At 48.9% G+C, this 21,541-nt stretch overlaps 1 protein-coding gene across 4 annotated transcripts in view; it reads right to left on the reverse strand.

Annotated features, from left to right (window-relative positions):
• RANBP10 (RAN binding protein 10) overlaps positions 1 to 21,410 on the reverse strand; it is an 88,133-nt gene extending 66,723 nt beyond the window's left edge. For 2 of the 4 annotated variants that reach the window (XM_063700304.1, XM_055366189.2), the window contains exons 1-2: positions 21,070 to 21,406; positions 20,196 to 20,307 (exon numbers count right to left, since the gene is read on the reverse strand). In XM_063700304.1, the coding sequence (XP_063556374.1) occupies positions 20,196 to 20,307; positions 21,070 to 21,304 (347 nt within the window). In that variant the 5' untranslated portion in view covers positions 21,305 to 21,406. Of the gene's footprint in view, positions 1 to 20,195; positions 20,308 to 21,069 lie in introns of all 4 variants that reach the window. The other 2 variants (XM_019012096.4, XM_004057834.5) reach the window with 2 other exon arrangements.
• Positions 21,411 to 21,541: the final 131 nt, after the last annotated feature.

Genomic DNA, 21,541 nt, shown 5'->3' on the forward strand with positions numbered 1-21,541 from the left:
GCTCACATCTGTAATACCAGTGCTTTGGGAGGCTGTGGAGGCAGGAGGACTGCTTGAGCCCAGGAGTTCAAGACCAGCCTAGGCAACATGGCAAGACCCCATCTCTACAAAAAATTTAAAATTTAGCCAGTCATGGTGGCATGCACCTGTAGTCCCAGCTACTTGGGATGCTGAGGTGGAAGGATCACTTGAGCCCAGGAGGTTAAGTCTGCAGTGAGCCAAGATTGCACCACTGCACTCCAGCCTGTGCGACAGAGCAAAAATCCATCTGAAAAAAATTAAAAAATGAAAAATAAGAGAGTGAAAAGACAATCAATGGAATAGGAAAAAGTATTTGCAAATCATAGATCTGATAAGGGTTTAATATCAAAAATAAATAAAGAATTCCTATAACTCAACAACAGAAAGACAAACAACCCAAATAGGCAAAGGACTTGAACAGACATTTCTCCAAAGAATCTATACAGATAACCACATACAATAAGGACATAACAAGATCCTCAACATCACTAGTCATTAGGAAATGCAAATCAAAACCACAATGAGTTACCACTTCATACCTAGAATAGCTATAATTTAAAAGTTCCAGGTCAAGTGCAGTGGCTCACGCCTGAAATTTCAGCACTTTGGGAGGCCGAGGCGGGCAGATCAGTTAAGGTCAGGAGTTCGAGGACAGCCTGGCCAACATGGTGAAACCTGTCTCTACTAAAAATACAAAAATCAGCCAGGCGTAGTGGTACACACCTGTTATTCCAGCTACTCAGGAGGCTGAGACATGAGAATCACATGAACCAGGGAGGTGGTGGTTGAAGTGAGCCCAGATCAAGCCACTGCACTCCAGCCTGGGGGATAGAGCTAGACTCCATCTCAAAAACAACAACGAAAAAATAGAATAAATAGGCCAGGCATGGTGGCTCACACCTGTAATTCCAGCACTTTGGGAGGCCAAGGCAGGCAGATTACTTGAGGTCAGGAGTTTGAGACCAACCTGGCCAACATGGGGAAACCCTGTCTCTACCAAAAATACAAAAATTAGCCAGGCGTGGTGGCACATGCCTGTGATCTCAACTACTCAGGAGGCTGAGGTGGGAGAATCACTAGAACCCGGGAGGCAAAAGTTCCAATGAGCTGAGATAGCGCCAGTGCACTCTAGCCTGGGTGACAGAGTGAGACTCTATCTCAATCAACCAATCAATCAATCAATCAAAGTTCCAGCTACTTGAGAGGCTGAAGCAAGAGGATTGCTCGAGCTCAGGAGTTCAAGACCAGACTAGGCAAGACAGCAAGGCTTTAAAAAATACAAAAATGAAGAAAGAAATAAAATAAATGTTGGCAAGGATGTAAAGAAATTGGAGCCTTCACACACTGCTGGTGGGGATGTAAAATGGTGCAGCCACTACGGAAAAGTTCGGTAGTTACCCAAAAAAGTTAAATAAAAACTATCATATGACCCAGCAATACCATTCTTAGGTGAACACCCAAAAGAACTGAAAATAGGAACTCAAACACTATGTACACCAATGTTTGCTGCAGCATTATTCACAATAACCAAAAGGTGAAAGCAACCTAACTGTCCATCAGCAGAAGAATGGATAAACAAAATGTGATGTATATATAAGTACAACAGAATATTATTCAGCCATAAAAAGGAATGAAGTTCTAGGCTGGGTATGGTGGCACATGCCTGTAATCCCAGCACGTTGGGAGGCTGAGGCAAGAGGATCACTTGAGGCCGGGTGTCAAGACCAGCCTGGGTAACATAGCGAGATTCCATCTCTAGAAAAAAAAAAATTTTTTTTTGAGATGGAGTCTCGCCTGCTGCCCAGGCTGGAGTGCAGTGGTGCGATCTTGGCTCACTGCAACCTCCACCTCCCAGGCTCAAGTGATTCTCCAGCTTCAGCCTCCCGAGTAGCTGTGACTACAGGCACATGCCAACACACTCAGCTAATTTTTGTATTTTTAGTAGAGATGGGGTTTCACCATGTTGTCCAGGATGGTCTTGATCTCTTGACCTCATGATCCACCCGCCTCAGCCTCCCAAAGTGCTGGGATTACAGGCATGAGCCACCACGCCTGGCCTCTACAAATTTTTTTTTCTTTTGAGACGGAGTCTTGCTCTGTCGCCCAGGCTGGAGTGCAGTGGTGCGATCTCCACTCACTGCAAGCTCTGCCTCCCGGGTTCACACCATATTCCTGCCTCAGCCTCCCGAGTAGCTGCGACTACAGGCACGCACCACCATGCCTGGCTAATTTTTGTATTTTTAGTACAGATGGGGTTTCACCGTGTCAGCCAGGATGGTCTCCATCTCCTGACCTCGTGATCCGCCCGCCTCGGCCTCCCAAAGTGCTGGGATTACAGGCGTGAAACACCGTGCCTGGCCTACAAGTTTTTTTTTTTTTTTTGAGACGGAGTCTCACTCTGTTGCCCGGGCTGGAGTACAATGGCGTGATCTTGGCTCACTGCAACCTCCGTCTCCCGGGTTCAAGCAATTCTCCTGCCTCAGCATCCCAAGTAGCTGGGATTACAGGCAAACGCCACCACACAGGCTAATTTTTGAATTTTCAGTAATGCATTTTCAGTAGAGATGGGGTTTCACCACGTTGGTCAGGCTGGTCTCAAAGTCCTGACCTTGTGATCCACCCACCTTGGCCTCCCAAAGTGCTGGGATTACAGGCGTGAGCCACCGCACCTGGCCCACATTTTTTTTTTTTTTTTTTGAGATGGAGTCTCACTCTGTCGCCCAAGCTGGAGTGCAATGGCACTATCTCGGCTCACTGCAAGCTCCAACTCCTGGGTTCATGCCATTCTCCTACCTCAGCCTCCCGAGTAGCTAGGATTACAGGTGCCCGCCACCATACCCGGCTAATTTTTTGTTTGTTTGTTTGTTTGTTTTTGAGACGAAGTCTTGCTCTGTCGCCCAGGCTGGAGTGCAGTGGTGCGATCTCGGCTCAATGCAAGCTCCGCCTCCCAGGTTCACGCCATTCTCCTGCCTCAGCCTCTCGAGTAGCTGGGACTACAGGCGCCCGCCACCATGCCCGGCTAATTTTTTGTTGTATTTTTTTAGTAGAGAGGGGGTTTCACCATGTTAGCCAGGATGGTCTCGATCTCCTGACCTCGTGATCCACCCGCCTCGGCCTCCCAAAGTGCTGGGATTACAGCGTGAGCCAGCGCGCCCAGCCCTTTTTTTTTGTATTTTTAGTAAAGACGGTGTTTCGACATATAACCAGGATGGTCTTGATCTCCTGACCTCGTGATCTGCCTGCCTTGGCCTCCCAAAGTGCTGGGGTTACAGGCATGAGCCACCGCTCCTGCCCCCAAAATTTTTTTTTAAATTAGCCAGGCAGGCCGGGCACAGTGGCTCACACCTATAATTCCAGCACTTTGGGAGGCCGAGATGGGCAGATCACTTGAGGTCAGGAGTTCGAGACCTGCCTGGCCAACATGGTGAAACTCCATCTCTACTGAAAATACAAAAATTAGCCAGGTGTGGTGGCACACGCCTGTAGTCCCAGCTACTTGGGAGGCTGAGGCAGGGGAATAGCTTGAACCGAGGTGGAGGCTGCAGTGAGCCAAGATCGCACCACTGCACTCCAGCCTGGGCAACAGAGTGAGACTCCGTCTCAAAAGAGGAAAAAAAAAAATTATCCAGGCAGGCCGGGCACAGTGGCTCACGCCTATAATCCCAGCACTTTGGGAGGCCGAGGCGGGCAGATTACTTGAGGTCAAGAATTCAAGACCAGCCTGGCCAATATGGTGAAATGCCATCTCTACTAAAAATACAAAATTTAGCCAGGTGTGGTGGTGCACGCCTGTAGTCTCAGCTAGTCGGGAGGCTGAGGCAGGGGAATAGCTTGAACCTGGGAGGTAGAGGTTGCAGTGAGCCAAGATCATGCCACTGCACTCCAGCCTGGGCACCAGAATAAGACTGCATCTCAAAAAAAAAAAAAAAATGTACCCAGGCATGGTGGCATATGCCTGCAATCCTAGCTACTACTCAGGAGGCTGTGGCTAGAGGATTTCTTGAGCCTAGGAGCTCAAAGATACAGTGAGCCATGATTGTGCCACTGCACTCCAGTCTGGGCAACAGAACAAGACCATATTTCTTTTTTTTTTTTTTTTTTTTTTTTTTGAGATGGAGTCTCACTCTGTTGCCTAGGCTGGAGTGCAATGGCACCATCTCGGCTTGCTGCAACCTCCACCTCCCGGATTCAAGTGATTCTCCTGCCTCAGCCTCCCAAGTAGCTGGGATTATAGGCACACACCACCACGCCTGGCTAATTTTTTGTATTTTTAGTAGAGACGGGGTTTCACCATGTGGGTCAGGCTGGTCTCAAACTCATGACCTCAGGTGATCCACCCATCTCAGTCTCCCAAAGTGCTGGGATTACAAGCGTGAGCCACCATGCCCAGACAACCATATATCTTAAAAACAACTAAATTAATAAATAAGAAGAAATGGACTGGGCGCAGTGGCTCACACCTGTAATCCCAGCACTTTGGGAGGCCAAGACAGGCGGATCACGAGGTCAGGAGTTCAAGATCAATCTGACCAACATGGCGAAACCCCGTCTCTACTAAAAATACAAAAATTGGCTGGGCGTGGTGGTGCACACCTGTAATCCCAGCTACTCGGGAGGCTGAGGCAGGAGAATCGCTGAACCTGGGAGGCGGAGGTTGCAGTGAGCCGAGATCGCACCACTGCACTCCAGCCTGGGTGACAGAATGAGACGCTGTCTCAAATAAAAAAAAAAAAAGAAGAAGAAGAAATGAAGTTATGAAACATGCCACAACACAGATAAACCTTGAAAACATAATGCTATGTGAAATGGGTCAGACACAAAAGGACCAATATTGTAGGATTCCCCTTACATGAACTATCAAGAATAAGCAAATTCATAGAAACAGAAAGTAGATCAGAGGTTAACAGGGACTAGCAGGAGGGAGAAATGGAGAGTTACTGCTTAATGGGTACAGAGTTTCTGTTTGGGGTGATGGAAAAGTTCTAGAAATAGACAGTGATATGGTGATGGTTGCACAACATTGTGGATGCAATTAATACCACTGAATTACACACTGAAAATGGATAAAATGGCATATTTTATGTTACATATATTTTACCACACACACATACATGGAGACACCAAGAACACCCCTATGGCCCTGCAAACCAGCAAGGACCGCATCTGGCTTTTCCCGATGAGACAAGGGAGGCCCTGGCACAGAGCACAATGGGCAGCATAAGAGTATTCTGGCTTCACATTGGGGCCAAAAGTCCTGCACTTAGCCCACAGCAAATGACAAGAGTGAAGAAGGACCCAACTGTTTCTACTTTTACCAATTTTTTATTTTTTTATTTTTTGAGATGGAGCCTCAATCTGTTGCCTAGGCTGGAGTGCAGTGGCACAGTCTTGGCTCACTGCAACCTCCGCCTCTCAGATTCAAGCAATTCTCCTGCCTCAGCCTCCTGAGCTGCTGGGATTACAGGCACTTGCCACCACGCCTGGCTAATTTTTGTATTTTTAGTAGAGACGGGGTCTCATCATGTTGACCAGGCTGGTCTCAAACTCTTGACCTCATGATCCACCCACCTCAGCCTCCCAAAGTGCTGTGATTACAGGCATAAGCCACAGAGCCTGGCCAGTTTTACCATTTCTTTTTTTTTTTTTTTTTTGAGACAGAGTCTCGCTCTGTCGCCCAGGCTGGAGTGCATTGGCGCAATCTCAGCTCACTGCAACCTCTGCCTCCCGGGTTGAAGCGATTCTCCTGCCTCAGCCTCCCAAGTAGCTGGGACTGTAGGCGTGTGCGACCACGCCTGGCTAATTTTTTGTATTTTTAGTAGAGACAGGATTTCACCATGTTAGCCAGGCTGGTCTTGATCTCCTGACCTCTTGATCCACCCACCTCGGCCTCCCAAAGTGCTGGGATTACAGGTGTGAGCCACTATGCCCGGCCCAGTTTTACCAATTTCTTTTTAGAGGGAAGGTATATTTCATGGGCTGGCAAGCCTATAGGCACTTTTAAGAACTGCTGCATAAGATACAGGAGCCAATGGGGCTCGAACGTTTTAAATTTAAGCTCCATCAGCAGGATGTCCCTACACCCACAGGGCTCTGGTAGGAAGTGATGAAAAGCAGAGAAGAGACAAAGTCTTCAGCCTCAGGGCTGAGATGGCTGTTGGAGGCTGCAGGAAGGTACCAGCTCTGCCGCCCACCCTCAGGTGAAAGGGCTAGTCACCAGTACCCCAACCCTAGACCTCCCAGGAGCTCCAGGAATCTCACCGGACAGTTTCATCTTGACATCTAATACCTTAGCCACAGTTCAGCAGGCTGGCAATCTTGTTGCTATCAGAACCTGCCCCAGAAAAGAAATCAACAGCCTCTACAACAAAGGGGAACTCTGGGACCTCAGTCACAAAATGATCCTTGGAAGATGGTTCAGGAAAAACAACAACTGATATTTAGGTCTGAAATGAGGGCTAATATTCAGTGCTAGGAATTTTATTTCATAGTCTAATCGGCCCACTTAAGGCCATAGTCAATGCCAGGTGTGCTGGCTCACACCTGTAATACGAGTCTTTGATAGGCCAAGGCAGGAGGATTGCTAGTGCCCAAGAGTTTGAGGCTGCAGTGAGTTATGATCACACCACTGCACTCCAGCCTGGGCAACAGACGGAGACTCCGTCTCAAAAAAAAAAAAAAAAAAAAAAAGTAAATAAATAAATAAAGCAAGCTTCAGTCCATCATGACACTGGCTGCTACGTGTAAGCTGCTCCTCCAGCAAGCAACCATACCTGCCCCTGCCCCAGGAAGCCATGCAGTCACCCACTGAGCCCAATTCTGTGTAGGCTTGCCACTAAGAGGAAGGGCATTACAGAGATGAGTGGCCTGGGCCTTAGAAGTATTCAAAAAATATAGGCTAGATCAGGCACAGTGGCTCATGCCTGTAATCCCAGCACTTTGGGAGGCCGAGGCAGGCGGATCACAAGGTCAAGAAATCGAAACTGGGCTGGGCACGGAGGCTCACGCCTGTAATCCCAGCACTTTGGGAGGCCAAGGCGGGCGGATCACGAGGTCAGGAGATCAAGACCATCCTGGCTAACACGGTGAAACCCCATCTCTACTAAAAAAAATACAAAAAAAAAAATTAGCCAGGCGTAGTGGCGGACGCCTGTAGTCCCAGCTACTTGGGAGGCTGAGGCAGGAGAATGGCGTGAACCTGGGAGGCGGAGGTTGCAGTGAGCCGAGATCCCACCACTGCAGTCCAGCCTGGGTGACAGAGCGAGACTCCATCTCAAAAAAAAAAAAAAAAAAGAAATCGAAACCATCCTGGCCAATATGGTGAAGCCCCATAAAATACAAAATACAAAAATTAGCTGGGCATGGTGGTGCGCACCTATAGTCCCAGCTACTCAGGAGGCTGAGACAGGAGAATCGCTTAAAACTGAGAGTCAGAGGTTGCAGTGAGCCGAGATCACACCACCGCACTCCAGCCTGGCAACAGAGCGAGACTCCATCTCAAAAAAAAAAAAAAAAAAAAAAGAAAGAATAGGCCAGAAAGCAAAGGGGCCTCAAGTTAGGGTGCTCGTATGGAGAAAAGTGGTTCTGTGTATGGGTCAGGAGACCCTCATGTGCCCAATGTCACCAGCACTATCAAAGCACCCCAAGAGATTACCAGACAAAAGGGGCAGAACAGCCCCTATTGGTGGCCCTCGGCAGGTTACACATCCTTGGTTCTGAGCTCCTTCTCTAATGTACTAACAGAGTCTCAAGTACCAAACCTTGACTTTCCAGAGCCTGCCACATTCAAAAACCCAAAGGCACTGCCCGTAACCAGAGGGTGTAGCCACTAATGCCCCAGCTTAATTTGAGAGAGTTCCCATTAGACCCCACAGCCAGTAGGCTCTGGGCCCTAACCTCCACCTCTATGGCCCTGTGTAATTACGGAACTGAAGCACACAAGCATAGCAGTGTGTGAACACCACAAATGTCCTTTGGTACACAGACACTACCCTTAACTCTAGTTGCAGGTGTTCATCCAGACACTGGCCTTGAGTTGGCTGGCTTGTAATTTTTTTTTTTTTTTTAGATGGAGTTTCGCTTGTTTGCCTGGCTGGAGCACAATGGCACGACCACGGCTCATTGCAACCTCCGCTTCCCAGGTTCAAGCAATTCTCCTGCCTCAGCCTCCCGAGTAGCTAGGATTACAGGCATACGCCACCATGCCTGGCTAATGTTTGTATTTTTAGTAGAGACAGGGTTTCACCATGTTGGTCACGCTGGTCTCAAACTCCTGACTTCAGGTGATCCGCCACCTCGGCCTCCCAAAGTGCTGGGATTACAGGCGTGAGCCACCGTGCCCGGCCTCGCTTGTAATATTTTATCTGCCATCTTATTTTCAGTCGGAGACATTATTTAAGTAGCCTAGTCCACCATTACATGAAAATTCTAAGTCTTGATAATTTTATAAGCATCAAAGTCCATATATTAAACCCCTTTCTACTGGAAATTTCTGGTTTCTGTTTTCTGCATTTGTTTCTACTAGTACTATGCATATAATGGCCATAAACCTGCATTTGTTTAAACCTGCATCTCTCTATCCCTCTATTTATTTTTATTTTTTATTTTATTTATTTATTTATTTATTTATTTATTTTTGAGACAAGAGTCTCACTCTCTCATCCACACTGGAATGCAGTAGCTCAATCACAGCTCACTGCAGCCTCAAACTCCTGGTTTCAAGCAATCCTCCTGCCTTAGCCTCCCAAGTAGCTAGGTCTACAGAAGTGTTCTATCACACCCCGCTCATTTTTAAAAATGTTTCTTAGAGGTGGGGGTCTCACTATGTTGTCCAGGCTGGTCTTGAACCCCTAGGCTCAAGCAATCCTTCCGTCTTGGCCTTCCAAAGTGCTGGGACTGATCAGGCGCGGTGGCTCAAGCCTGTAATCCCAGCACTTTGAGGGGCCGAGGCGGGCAGATCACCTGAGATCAGCAGTTTGAGACCAGCCTGGCCAACATGGCGAAACCCCATCTCTACTAGAAATACAAAAATTAGCCAGGCATGGTGGTGCATGCCTGTAACCTCAGCTCTCAGGAGGATGAGGCGGGAGAATTGCTTGAACTCAGGGGGCGGAGGTTGGAGTGAGCCGAGGTCATGCTGCTGCACTCCAGCCTGGGTGACACAGCGAGACTCCGTCTCAAAATAAAAAACGAGCCACCACACCCGGCCTGCTGTGTATTTTTTAAATGTAGACTTTATCAGGTATTTAAAAAATCCAACATATTCTTTTTTTTTTTTTTTTTGAGATGGAGTCTCACTCTGTCGCCCAGGCTGGAGTGCAGTGGCACGATCTCGGCTCACTATAACCTCCGCCTCCCAGGTTCAACCAATTCTCCTGCCTCAGCCTCCCGAAGAGCTGAGACTACAGGTGTGTGCCACCATGGCCAGCTAATTTTTTTGTATTTTTAGTAGAGACAGGGTTTCACCGTGTTAGCCAGGATGGTCTTGATCTCCTGACCTCATGATCCACCTGCCTCAGCCTCCCAAAGTGCTGGGATTACAGGCTTGAGCCACTGGGCCCAGCCTAAAAAAAATCCTACATATTCTTTAACAGTTAAAAAAAAAATGTTTCAGGCCACTATCTTGCCACTGCACTCCAGCCTAGGTGACAAGAGTGAGACCCTGCCTCAAATTAAAAAAAAAAAAAACAACAACAACAACAGCAACAAAAAAAAGGCCAAGTACAGCGGCTCACACCTGTAATCCCAGTACTCCGGGAGGCCAAGACAGGCAGATCACTTAAGCCCAGAAAGATCACCCTGGGCAAGTGGTGAAATTCCATTTCTACTTAAAAAAAAAAAAATTAGCTGAGCATGATGGCATGTGCCTGTAGTCCCAGCTACTCAGGAGGCTGAGGTGGGAGAATCTCTTGAGCAGGAGGTGAGGTTGCAGAGCCATGATTGCAATACTGCACTCCAGCCTGGGCAACAGGGTGAGACCCCGCCTCAAAAAAATAAATAGGCTGGGCGCGGTGGTCCACACCTACAATCCCAGCACTTTGGGAGGCTGAGGTAGGAGGATGACCTAAGGTCGGGAGTTCAAGACCAGCCTGACCAACATGGAGAAACCCTGTCTTTACTAAAAATACAAAATTAGCCAGGCATGGTGGTGCATGCCTGTAATCCCAGCTACTCAGGAGGCTGAGGCAGGAGAATCGCTTGAACCAGGGAGGCGGAAGTTATGGTGAGCCAAGATCGTGCCATTGTACTCCAGCCTGGGCAACAAGAGTGAAACTCTGTCTCAAAATAAACAAACAAATAAAATAACTTTTTAAAAATAAAGGTTTTCGGCCGGGCGCGGTGGCTCACACCTGTAATCCCAGCGCTTTGGGAGGCCGAGGCGGGTGGATCACGAGGTCAGGAGATCGAGACCACGGTGAAACCCCATCTCTACTAAAAATACAAAAAATTAGCCAGGTGCGGTGGCGGGCACCTGTAGTCCCAGCTACTCAGGAGGCAGAGGCAGGAGAGTGGCGTGAACCCAGAAAGTGGAGCTTGCAGTGAGCTGAGATGGCGCCACTGCACTCCAGCCTGGGCGACAGAGTGAGACTCCGTCTCAAAAATAAATAAACAAACAAACAAACAAACAAATGTTTTCTATACGTAAAATAAAAATATTTTGATTTTTTTTTTTTTTTTTTGGAGACAGAGCCTTACTCTGTTGCCCAGGCTGGAGTGCAGTGGCACAGTCTCAGCTCACTGCAACCTCCACCTCCCGTGTTCAAGTGATTCTCCTGACTCAGCCTCCTGAGTAGCTGGGATTACAGGCACCTGCCACCATGCCCAGCTAATATTTTTTACTTTTAGTAGAGACAGGGTTTCGCCATGTTGGCCAGGCTGGTTTCAAACTCCTGACCTTGTGATCCGCCTGCCTCGGCCTCCCAAAGCGCTGGGATTACAGGTGTGAGCCACAGCACCCAGCCTATTTTGATTTTTATAAAAGTAAATATAACTACTGATAAACTACTGGTGCAAGTTGTTATAAAAACAGAGCATTCCATTTTTTTAAAAAGTCCATGCCAATTTCAGATACATGGCTTTATAAACTGGGTTAGAATCAGTTCTACTCAGCAATCCAACCCCTCTGTTTCTTTCCTCTTGGTTCAGCTCTGCCTTGGGACTCTCCTTTAGAAGAAATAAGCTGAGCCCTCGACCATCTGGGCCTCTATCCACTTCTTATCTTCCAACCACCTCCACCCTGAGGGCTGGTAGATTTCATCTCATGATGAAACTCTGACCAGTAAATTACAGCTGCCTGGTGTGCTGTGCATTGAGAAAAATTCTGGGCTCTGTCTGGACAAGAACAAGTGCTACTGCCAATCAGTAATGTTGGTCATAGAAGCTGAGGGTATTGTGGGGTATTGGGGCCTTCACACTTGCCACCCCTGACCTAAACTAAACTCCCCTGAAACCCCAAGCATCTCTAATTCCAAGACTTAAGTGACAAGAAATGGCATAAGAGGGGTGCCAAGGGCTTCCCCAGTCCCTTCCCAACTTCTCTATATAGTACAGAGCATCTTCTTCTGGCCCCTTCATGACAGAAGGGCTAGGATTTGTTCCACCACCAAGTCACAACACCAACGATCCTAGAATTACAAAGACATTTTATACGGATTTTGAACAGAATGGAGAGGCAGAGGAACATCTTTGCATTTAGACATAATTATCCATCCCTCTTCCACTGATGAGTCCCTTCTTTCCAACTTGACCCGACCACACAAGACTCACTCTGGAGCCCTTTATTCCTTCCCAATGGTCCCATAATAGGAATGGCACACAGTGCCTGCCACATGGGGCTGCTAGGTTCATCCTCCTGTGCTCTGGCCTAATGAGCTTCTGCTTCTCTTCTAACAAGGAATCTCCCTTACACGGTGACCCATACAGGGAAAAGACCAAAAGTTCCAGAGAACAAAAACACCATCAAGGCAGAAAGGCAGGAGGTGAAGTGAATTCTAGGAATTTCTCTAAAAGCTAATCCTTGACCAAGGAAGGCCCCAGCTATAAAGAAGGCAACGACGCTCCCCACTCTCAGCTCACAGTTGGAGCCTGGGTAGCATGAGGAGGGAGGCCCTACCAGAAAAGTGGCCACAGGCCAGGTGTGGTGGCTCATGCCTGTCATCCCAGCACTTTGGGAGGCTGAGGCAGGAGGATTGATTGAGCCTAGGAGTTCCACACCAGCCTAGGAAATATAGCAAGACCCTGTCTCTACAAAAAATTTAAAAATTAGCCAGGGCTGGGGATGGTGGCTCACACCTGTAGTCCCAGCACTTTGGGAGGCTGAGGCAGGCAGATCACTTGAGGTCAGGAGTTCAAAACCAGCCTGGCCAACATGGCAAAACCTCGTCTCTACTAAAAATACCAAAATTAGCCAGGTGTCATGGCACACGCCTGTAATCCCAGCTACTCAGGAGGCTGATGCATGAGAATCACTTGAACCCTGGGAGGCGGAGGTTGCAGTGAGCCGAGATCACTCCACTGGACTCCAGCCTGGGTGACAGAGCAACACTCTGTCTCAAAAAATAAATTAAATAAATAAAATAAAAATTAGCCAGGCATGATGGCATGCACCTGTAGTCCCAGCTACTCTAGAGTCTCAGGTAGGAAGACTGCTTGAACTCAGGAGGTCGAGGCTGCAGTGAGCCATGATTGTGCCACTGCACTCCAGCCTGAGTGACAGAGAGAGACCCTCTCTCAAAAAAAAAAAAAAAAAGCAAAGAACAGTGGCCACCATCTAGACTCCAGTTCTCTTACCCCGTGTTCCAGAACCCAAACATCCTACCCTGTGTTCCAGAACCCAAACATTCCATGTCTCCACAAATAGCACAATGTGTTACCTGAGTAGAAGTGCAGCCCAAAGCTCAGCATCTGCCTGTAAGACCATCAACTCCAGGGGGGCAGTCAGGGAAAATGGGGCACAACCATGGCCTGCACCTACCTTGGGCAAGGACAGCACCTTCTTATCAGGGCGGGCAGGACAACGCCTTCCCCAGATGACATATGAGCACCAAAGTTCTCAACAGCACTGTACAATGCATGTAGACTGGAACTTGGTGAGGGGACCCAGGGTGAGGAGCCAGCCACAGCTGTCTCTCAGCTGGAAGGGCCTAAGCTTAGATGGTCCTCCAGACCAGGAATGTGGCAGGTGAGATCTTAATCAAGATATCTTAATTAACAGTGGCTCTCTAGGTCTCCATGGAAAATCACTTTGGCTGATTCTGGCTCACCAGAGGAGATGCTTGGGTATAAAACATGGGGCATTACTGTCTTTCAGATGGGAGCTGGCAAAACCAAAATACCAGAACTCCAGCACAAGCAGAGTCCTCTCACCTCTGAGAAGCCTCCTGGCTACCAGTCTTTCACACCCCATCCCTTCATCTCTTCATACCAAAGGAACAGCCAAGAGAAAAAAAGACAACCGCTATGAGAAAACCATGCTAGAGCCAAAGACCTAAAGTCACTGGCCCACCTTGGACAGGGCTCTTGGCCAGAGAAGCCTGGCTGAACCAGACCGGCAGAGTCTCTTCTTTTCTTCACTCTCAAAAGCATGGGTAGATCCACAGCCCCCCACACTGCTACTGCCCTCAAGATACAGCCCACGCTCCCTGGCCACAGCATACAAGGTATTTTCTTTTTTATTTTTTTAAGACAGAGTCTCACTCTGTCACCCAGGCTGGAGAGCAGTGGCGTGATCTCAGCTCACTGCAACCTTCACCTCCCAGGTTCAAGTGATTCTCCTGCCTCAGCCTCCCAAGTAGCTGGGATTACAGGCACGCACCACCACTATTATTAGCGCCTGGCTAATTTTTGTATTTTTAGGAGAGATGGGGTTTCGCCATGTTGGCCAGGCTGTTCTTGAATTCCTGAACTCAAGTGACCTGCCCGCCTCAGTCTCCTAAAGTACTGGGATTACAGGCATGAGCCAGGCCACACACAAGGTATTTTCAGTCTGGCCCTACCGACCTCATGCTCTGCGCTCCACATCTCTTTTTTTTTTTTTTTTTTTTTTTTTTTGAGACAGAGTCTCGCTCTGTTGCCCAGGCTGGAGTGCAGTGGCGCGATCTCAGCTCACTGCAAGCTCTGCTTCCCGGGTTCACGCCATTCTCTTGCCTCAGCCTCCCGAGTAGCTGGGACTACAGGTGCCCGCCACCATGCCTGGCTAATTTTTTGTATTTTTAGTAGAGACGGGGTTTCACCATGTTACCCACGATGGTCTCGATCTCCTGACCTCGTGATCCGCCCGCCATGGCCTCCCAAAGTGCCGGGAATACAGGTGTGAGCCACCGCGCCCGGCCAGCTCCATGTCTTTTTATGCACTGTTTCTTCTGCCTGAAGCATCTGCTTCTCACTTTGTTCACCTAGAACACTCTAACTCCTCTTTCCAGAGCCCACATCACCTCTTCTATGATTCTATGATGTTTTCCTCAAACTCTGAGGTACAGTCCATCCTCCAGGCCACCCCTGGATATGACACACACGGTGGGCTGACCCTTCGACACCACCGGTGGGGCCTCATGCCTGTGCTTCTGGGGCCCAGGCTGGGACAAAACAATGGATACGGCCAGGCGCGGTGGCTCACACCTGTAATCCTAGCACTTTGGGAGGCTGAGGAGGGCAAATCATGAGGTCAAGAGATCTAGACCATCCTGGCCAACATGGTGAAACACCGTCTCTACTAAAAATACAAAAATTAGCTGGGCATGGTGGTGCACACCTGTAGTCCCAGCTACTCGGGAGGGTGAGGCAGGGGAATCACTTGAACCCAGGAGGCGGAGGTTTGCAGTGAGCCAAGATTGTGCCACTGCACTCCAGCCTGGCAACAGAGCGAGACTCTGTTTCAAAAACAACAACAACTACCACCAAAAAAAAAAAAACAATGGGTACTGCGCCCTGGTGTCTGGAATGAATGAATGAGTGCACTGCTGCCTGGCCAAAGGAAGTCAGCTGCAGGAGCAAGGGAAGGCTGGCTGTGGTCAGAGACCCCTGCTCTGGGCCTGGGCCCAGACACTGGCTACAGAAGAGAATGCCCCCACCCCTCTCCATGCCTTCCAGTGCTCTAGCCCAGGCCTACTACTCTTGGGTAAAGCAACCATCACATGTCAGGAGGCCTCCGCCGCTGTGATGATGTTACAGTCTATTTTGAGGGTCACACTGGAGCATCTGTCAGCCTAACCAGCCACACCCTCCATGTGTCATCACTAAGAGCCAGGGACACCCACAGGTCCATGAACTCTGCCTGCAGATGTTGCTCCTCCCCAGGGACCCTCAGCTTCAGGCCTTCCTTCGCTTCCTAGAAAGACAGACCTGGATGCCCCTTATCTCCTGGCACCACTGGCAGTGCTCTGATGTCTCCTCACCCCACCAGACCCGCTCCCCGAGTTCACAGCTCTGGTGACTCGGCAAAATGCAGTTGAAGCCCATCAGTCTGTGCCAAGCTCTTAGCTCAAACACAGCCCCTCCTACTCCACAGAGCTCTCTTATACTTGAGGAGTGCCCAGAAAGCCTAGCACCCAGAAGTCAAGCTAGTTACCCATCAGACTCATAGGTCTAACAGGTCTCGCCTGCTGGGGAACTCCTACTCATTCCTCCCAACTGTTCCCAGGCTCTGCCTCCTCTTGCAGAGACTTTCAGTCCACTCTCTACTGAATGGGCCACAGGCTTCCTGAGGACAAAGCTGATCTGTGCTGGCTTTACATCTGTTCTCCCTACACCTAGTATACGGCCTGGAACATAATAGGTATATATAAATATTCTGTGAAACCCTGACATGAAACTTTCCTTATTAGACTAGCTTAGTGTGTTCTTCTCCAAAAGATATTGTCAAAACAAAGGACGTTCTGGAGAACAATGACACTAACAACTGGGTTTATAAATACCTTTTACAAAGGAGGTGTACTCAAATCTACAGAAAAGCAAGTTTACAGATTAAATGGAACAGTAAGTTGATCAAGCCCGGCCCAGAGCATGCCACAATTCTCTGGCCCTACATAGCACCATGCACCTTTCAGCTCTGTCCCCTAACATTGCATTCTGGTAGGAATCTAACAGAACATTCCTTCACTCTACCCAGGGAAGAAATGCAACAGCTACAATGGGGAAAGGCAGCAGCAGCATGGACATGTGTGTCTAGGATCAGGCGAGGACATCTGATAAGTCAGGCTACTCCACTGCACACCCTAAGCCCTGCAGCCAGGGTAGGCCACCAAACATCCCAGGGACTCAGGGCTCACTCACAAAATGGGAAGGTACATGATCATCTGCTCTAGCCACTTGCCAGAGATGCTGTGAGGATCAAACTAGGTAACACAGGAAAGCTAGACAACCAGTTAATGCTTGGGTCATGGACTAAACCAGGATCAAAAACACACCTCCAAAATCCATGGGAGGCTGACAATGGTGGCTCCTGCCTGCAATCCCAGCACTTTGGGTCACTTTGAGGCAGGAGGATCACTTGAGGCTAGGAGTTGGAGACCAGCCTAGACAACACAGCAAGATCCCATCTCTATAAAATAGTTAAAAAAAAAAAATCAGCCGGGCATGGTGGCTCATGACTATAATCCCAGCACTTTGGAAGGCTGAGGTGGAAGAAATACTTGAGCCCAGGAATTCAAGACCAGCCTAGGAAACATTGTGAGACCCCATCTCTACAAAAAAGAAGAAAATGAGCCAAGCATGATGGCACACACCTATAGTCCCAGCTACTCAGGAAGCTGAGGTGGGAGGATTGACTGAGCCCAGGAAGTTGAGGCGGCGGTGAGCTGTGATCATGCCATTGCACTCCAGCCTGAGCAACAGAGCGAGACCCTGCCTCAAAAAAAAAAAAAAAAAAAATCTACAAAAAAAGGGAAATGAGCCAGTTGATGTCTGCCTGCCCTGTGTAACTGCCTTTGGCCTCCTCAAAACCCACCTGGCCCATACTAACATGTGGCTGCATCCCAGCCATGAGAAGGCTTTCAGGGATTCCATAAAGAGACCATGAGGAGCTATTCATACTCTTGCCATCTGACAGTGGTCAACTGAAGCAGGATACCACAGGCATACATGACCTGAGACCTTTCTAAAACTGATGTTTCCTTGCTGGGCACCATGGCTCATGCCTGTAATCTTAGCACTTTGGGAGACTGACGCAGGTGAATCACCTGAGGTCAGGAGTCCGAAACCAGCCTGGCCAACATGGCGAAACCCCATCTCTACTAAAAATACAAAAATTAGCCAGGCATGGTGGCGTATGCCTGTAATCCCAGCTACTCGGGAGGCTGAGGCAGGAGAATCACTTGAACCCAGAAAGTAGAGGTTGCAATGAGCCGAGATTGAGTCACTGCACTCCAGCCTGGATGATAAAGGAGACTGTGTGGCAAATAAATAAATTAATTAATTAACATCTGATGTTTCCAGATCAGCTCAACAGCTATGTTTACCACATGTAAAATGCTGGGAATAGATGCCCACCTTTCTTTAGACTTCCAGTCAACACCTATAGTTCACCAGTCTAACATGACACAGGGCCTTTTCCAGCAAGATGGACTAAAACTGAAATGTTAAAACCAGTTGAAAGAATCCAGATCTCCAACATAACCAGACCTCATCTCTCAAAAAATACAAAAAGAAAAAAAGAATCCAGGTCTCTAAGTGTAAACACTTCCCTTCTGAAGTTGGTCTCTGCTCTCTACCTAGATAACTAACTCAGCTGTTATCTATGATAAAGACTAGGAGAAAACAATCCATTTTCCTCCCTACAAATTTAAGAAGTGCACTTCAGTTTCTCTGGCAGTATGAGACTCCAGCACCACCATTTTAGTCAACATTATTTTCAAGGTGCTTGTTTTAAGGGGCTATTCTCATTCACATTAGTTCAAGCACACTAAATATATGTGCTTCTATCAGACGGTGGAAGGTGAAAATAGGAGCTTTGAAGCCCTCCCATAAATTTAACTTTCCTATCTGTAAATGCACTAGATGGGGATAAAAATGAAAGATGGCCGGGTGCAGTAGCTCATGCCTGTAGTCCCAGCAGTTTGAGAGGCCAAGGTGGGAGGATCACTAGAGACCAGCCTGGGCAACATAGCAAGACCTCATCTCTACAAATAATTTTAAAAATTAGGCCGGGTGCGGCGGCCCACACCTGTAATCCCAGCACTTTGGGAGGCCAAGGCGGGCGAATCACCTGAGGTCAGGAGTTTGAGACCAGCCTGACCAACATGGAGAAACCCCATCTCTACTAAAAATACAAAATTAGCCTGGTGTGGTGGCACACGCCTGTAAGCCCAGCTACTCGGGAGGCTGAGGCAGGAGAATTACTTGAACCTGGGAGGCGGAGGTTGTGGTGAGCTGAGATTGCACCACTGCACTCCAGCCTGGGCAACAGGAGCAAAACTCCGTCTCAAAAAAAAAAAAAAAAAAAAATTTGCCAGGCGTGGTGGCATGCACCTGTATTCCCAGTTACTCAGGAGGCTGAGGTGGGAGGATAACTTGAGCCCAGAAGGTCGAGGCTGCAGTGAGCTGTGATCTTGCCACTGCACTTCAGCCTGGGAGACAGAGCAAGACCCCATCTCATTTAAAAAAAAAAAAAAAAAAAAAAGAGAGAGAGAGAGAAAGATACAGTAGCTTCCCATGATCAGAATTTCAGAGGCATAGAATTCTGGAGTTCAGGCAGCTTAGATGCTGGCCTGGATCCTCACAGTGCAGATCAGGAGACTGAAGCTCCAACATCTACCCAAGACCACAGAGACCTCTCAGGCAGAGAAGTTACATCACTGAGGAAGTAGGCAAGGCTCTGACTCTGGCAGTGTTGCCCCCAGCCTAGTCCCTTGGCCAAGCATTTTGCATGCACCACAAAGGGGACAGTCCCTAGGAGAAAGAAGTTCTGAATGTTCAAGAACACACACTCAGCGTTGGCATGGTCACCAGAGGGGTTGGCAAACTTCAGACACCAAACCTAAAGTCTGATGAGGAAAGCCTTTCCAAGGTAGCTGCAGTCATGTTACTTCATAACTTACACACCTGCTTCGTCACAATCACTGGGAAAAAAAGGGAGACTGGGAGAAAGAAAAAAAATTAAGTATCTCCCCTATGATTTCCTGTGTCTGCTTGGATCACCCTAAAATAGGGAGTCTCCCTAATGCTGACTTTTTTTTGTTTGGTTTTGGGACAGAGTCTCACTCTATTGCCCAGGCTAGAGTGCAGTGGCGCAATCTCAGCTCACTACAACCTCCGCCTCCCATGTTCAAGTGATTCTCATGCCTCAGCCTCCCAAGTAGCTGGGATTACAGGCGCACACCACCACACCCAGCTAATTTTTGAATTTTTTTTTAGAGATGGGGTTTTACCATGTTGGCCAGGCTGGTCTTGAACTCCTGATCTCAAGTGATCTGCCCGCCTCGGTCTTTGGATTACAGGCATGCCAGTTAATTTTTTTGTATTTTTAGTAGAGACAGGGTTTCAGCATGTTTGCCAGGCTAGTCTCCAACTTCTGACCTCAGGTGATCTGACCATCTTAGCCTCCCAAAGTGCTGGGATTACAGGCGTGAGCCACAGCGCCTGGCTCCTAATGCTGACTTTAATGAGGACCTTTCTAAAGCTGATCCAACTAGTAGTGTTCAAGTCCTTGGACTGAAAAACAAGTTTATGAGCAGCAAGGTCACCTGATTCTGATCATGTGTATGCTGCTTACCCTGAGATGACAGGCCGGTGGCCACAGAAGCTTTCATGAATGCTGCAAAGACTCTACTATCTCTTTGAAGGCTACCAGGGCCTCTACATGACTAAGTGCCATAAAAAAGAACCTCATGAATACAGCAAGAATGTGAAAGGAAGGAAGTCACAAAAACACCACATGCTCATGAGGGAAACTCCATTCTGGACACTAAATTTTTAAAGTAAACTTGTTACTTGTTTGCCTAACCTTCTAGGTATCAAATTACATCATCACTAAAAAGAATCCCTGCTTTACCCCCAACACACCCACTGGCCATCAAGATCTGCTGCTTAGACCAGACCATGCCCACAGTCAGGAAATAGTGGCAGCCCAGACCCATGCGGCTCCCCAGCTCACATCAGCAACAAGTGCCAGCCAAAGGACCTGAACTCTGACCACAGGGATCAGCTCCATGATCAGGGAAAGAGGGTGGTCATGAAGGGCTTACCCATCTCTTCCTTTGCTGACAATCTTCACTTCAAAGTAATAAATGCCACAGGCAGCAGGTATGGGGTGGGTGGCACGCACTGAGGCCGCATCTTTGTGATTTTTGCCATGACCTAACAGGAGAAGGCAAGTAAGAAATTTCAGCAGAAGGAAATGCAAATGGAAGCCTCATTTTTCTCTGCAACTCCTCCATGGCAACTCCACTCCTCTGTGGCCAGAGGAAGCGCTTACACAGGCCGAGGAATCATTAGACAACTGAATAAACACTTAAACCTTCCACCTTTGCCTCACCTCCTCCTGAGAACAGCAGTCCTGCCTGAGACACTGCCCATACAAACAAAACAAGGGTAGAGGCAATGTGAGAGATACCCAAGTGCTGCTGGCAGCCTCTCTAGAATCCAGGCAGCCCACCTGGGAGGCCAGGGGAAGAAGGATGAGGCCGACCTGGAAGACACCCCCCAAACTCTAGCACGGAACCCCAGGCTCAGTCTAGGATTCCTGGCAGGTGGAGAAGCCCATGAGTCTCACGCTAATGGTAGGTATGTGACCACCCCTTTCTTCTAAGCAGTGGCGAAAGGTCCCGCTGCTATTGGCGCCAGCCTAGGATAAGCACGGAGGCCCTGGAGTGGAAGGTCCGGCCCAGCACTGGGTTTGGACACCTGTTGCGGTTCTCTTGACGGCAGGTGTCTCAGGATAGAGAACAGGCAGTCAGCCCTCGGCCTGTTCAGCCTCACCACCCTGGACATCCTGAAAGGGCCAAGGCCTAACCTGGAGCACCTAGGCAGGGAAAGGGAGGTGATAGGGCGGAGGCCTGGCAGCAGAGCCACCCCACGGACGCTCTAGCCTTAATTCCCCCCAGCCTGACGGGCCGATACCTTTGTAGTGGACGCGGAGGTTGCCCTGGGACAGACCAATGTAGTTGTATTTGTCCTTGGGGCTCCAGGAGCGCGGCAGCGGAGTCTCTTGCTGGTTGACCGCGGGATACAGGCGCTGCAAGCGCCGGCTCAGCTCCTGCTCCCCCGGGGACGGCAGCCCGCCCCCAGCGCCCCCGCCGGAGGAGTCCCCAGGCTGCGGGTTCCCAGCTCCCGGGTCTGCCGTCGCTGCCGCCATCTTGGAGGGAGCTACTATTGTGTCACTGGGGGCGGGGAGGAGCGGGACCAGATCCGCCCCGCTCAGCCAATGGCCCGTGAGCCTCCCTGGGCCGCAGGGAAACCGAGTCCGAGTCCGGCACCCCTCTTTGGACACTGACACGCCTCACCACATTTTGAACTCCATACCCCACAATGCAGAGCTCTCGAGAGGCGGAGCAACTCGGGCTGGTAGAGAATTCTGGGAGATGTAGTACAA

Source organism: Gorilla gorilla, chromosome 18 (genome assembly GCF_029281585.2).
Source record: "Gorilla gorilla gorilla isolate KB3781 chromosome 18, NHGRI_mGorGor1-v2.1_pri, whole genome shotgun sequence".
Lineage (NCBI taxonomy): Eukaryota > Metazoa > Chordata > Mammalia > Primates > Hominidae > Gorilla > Gorilla gorilla.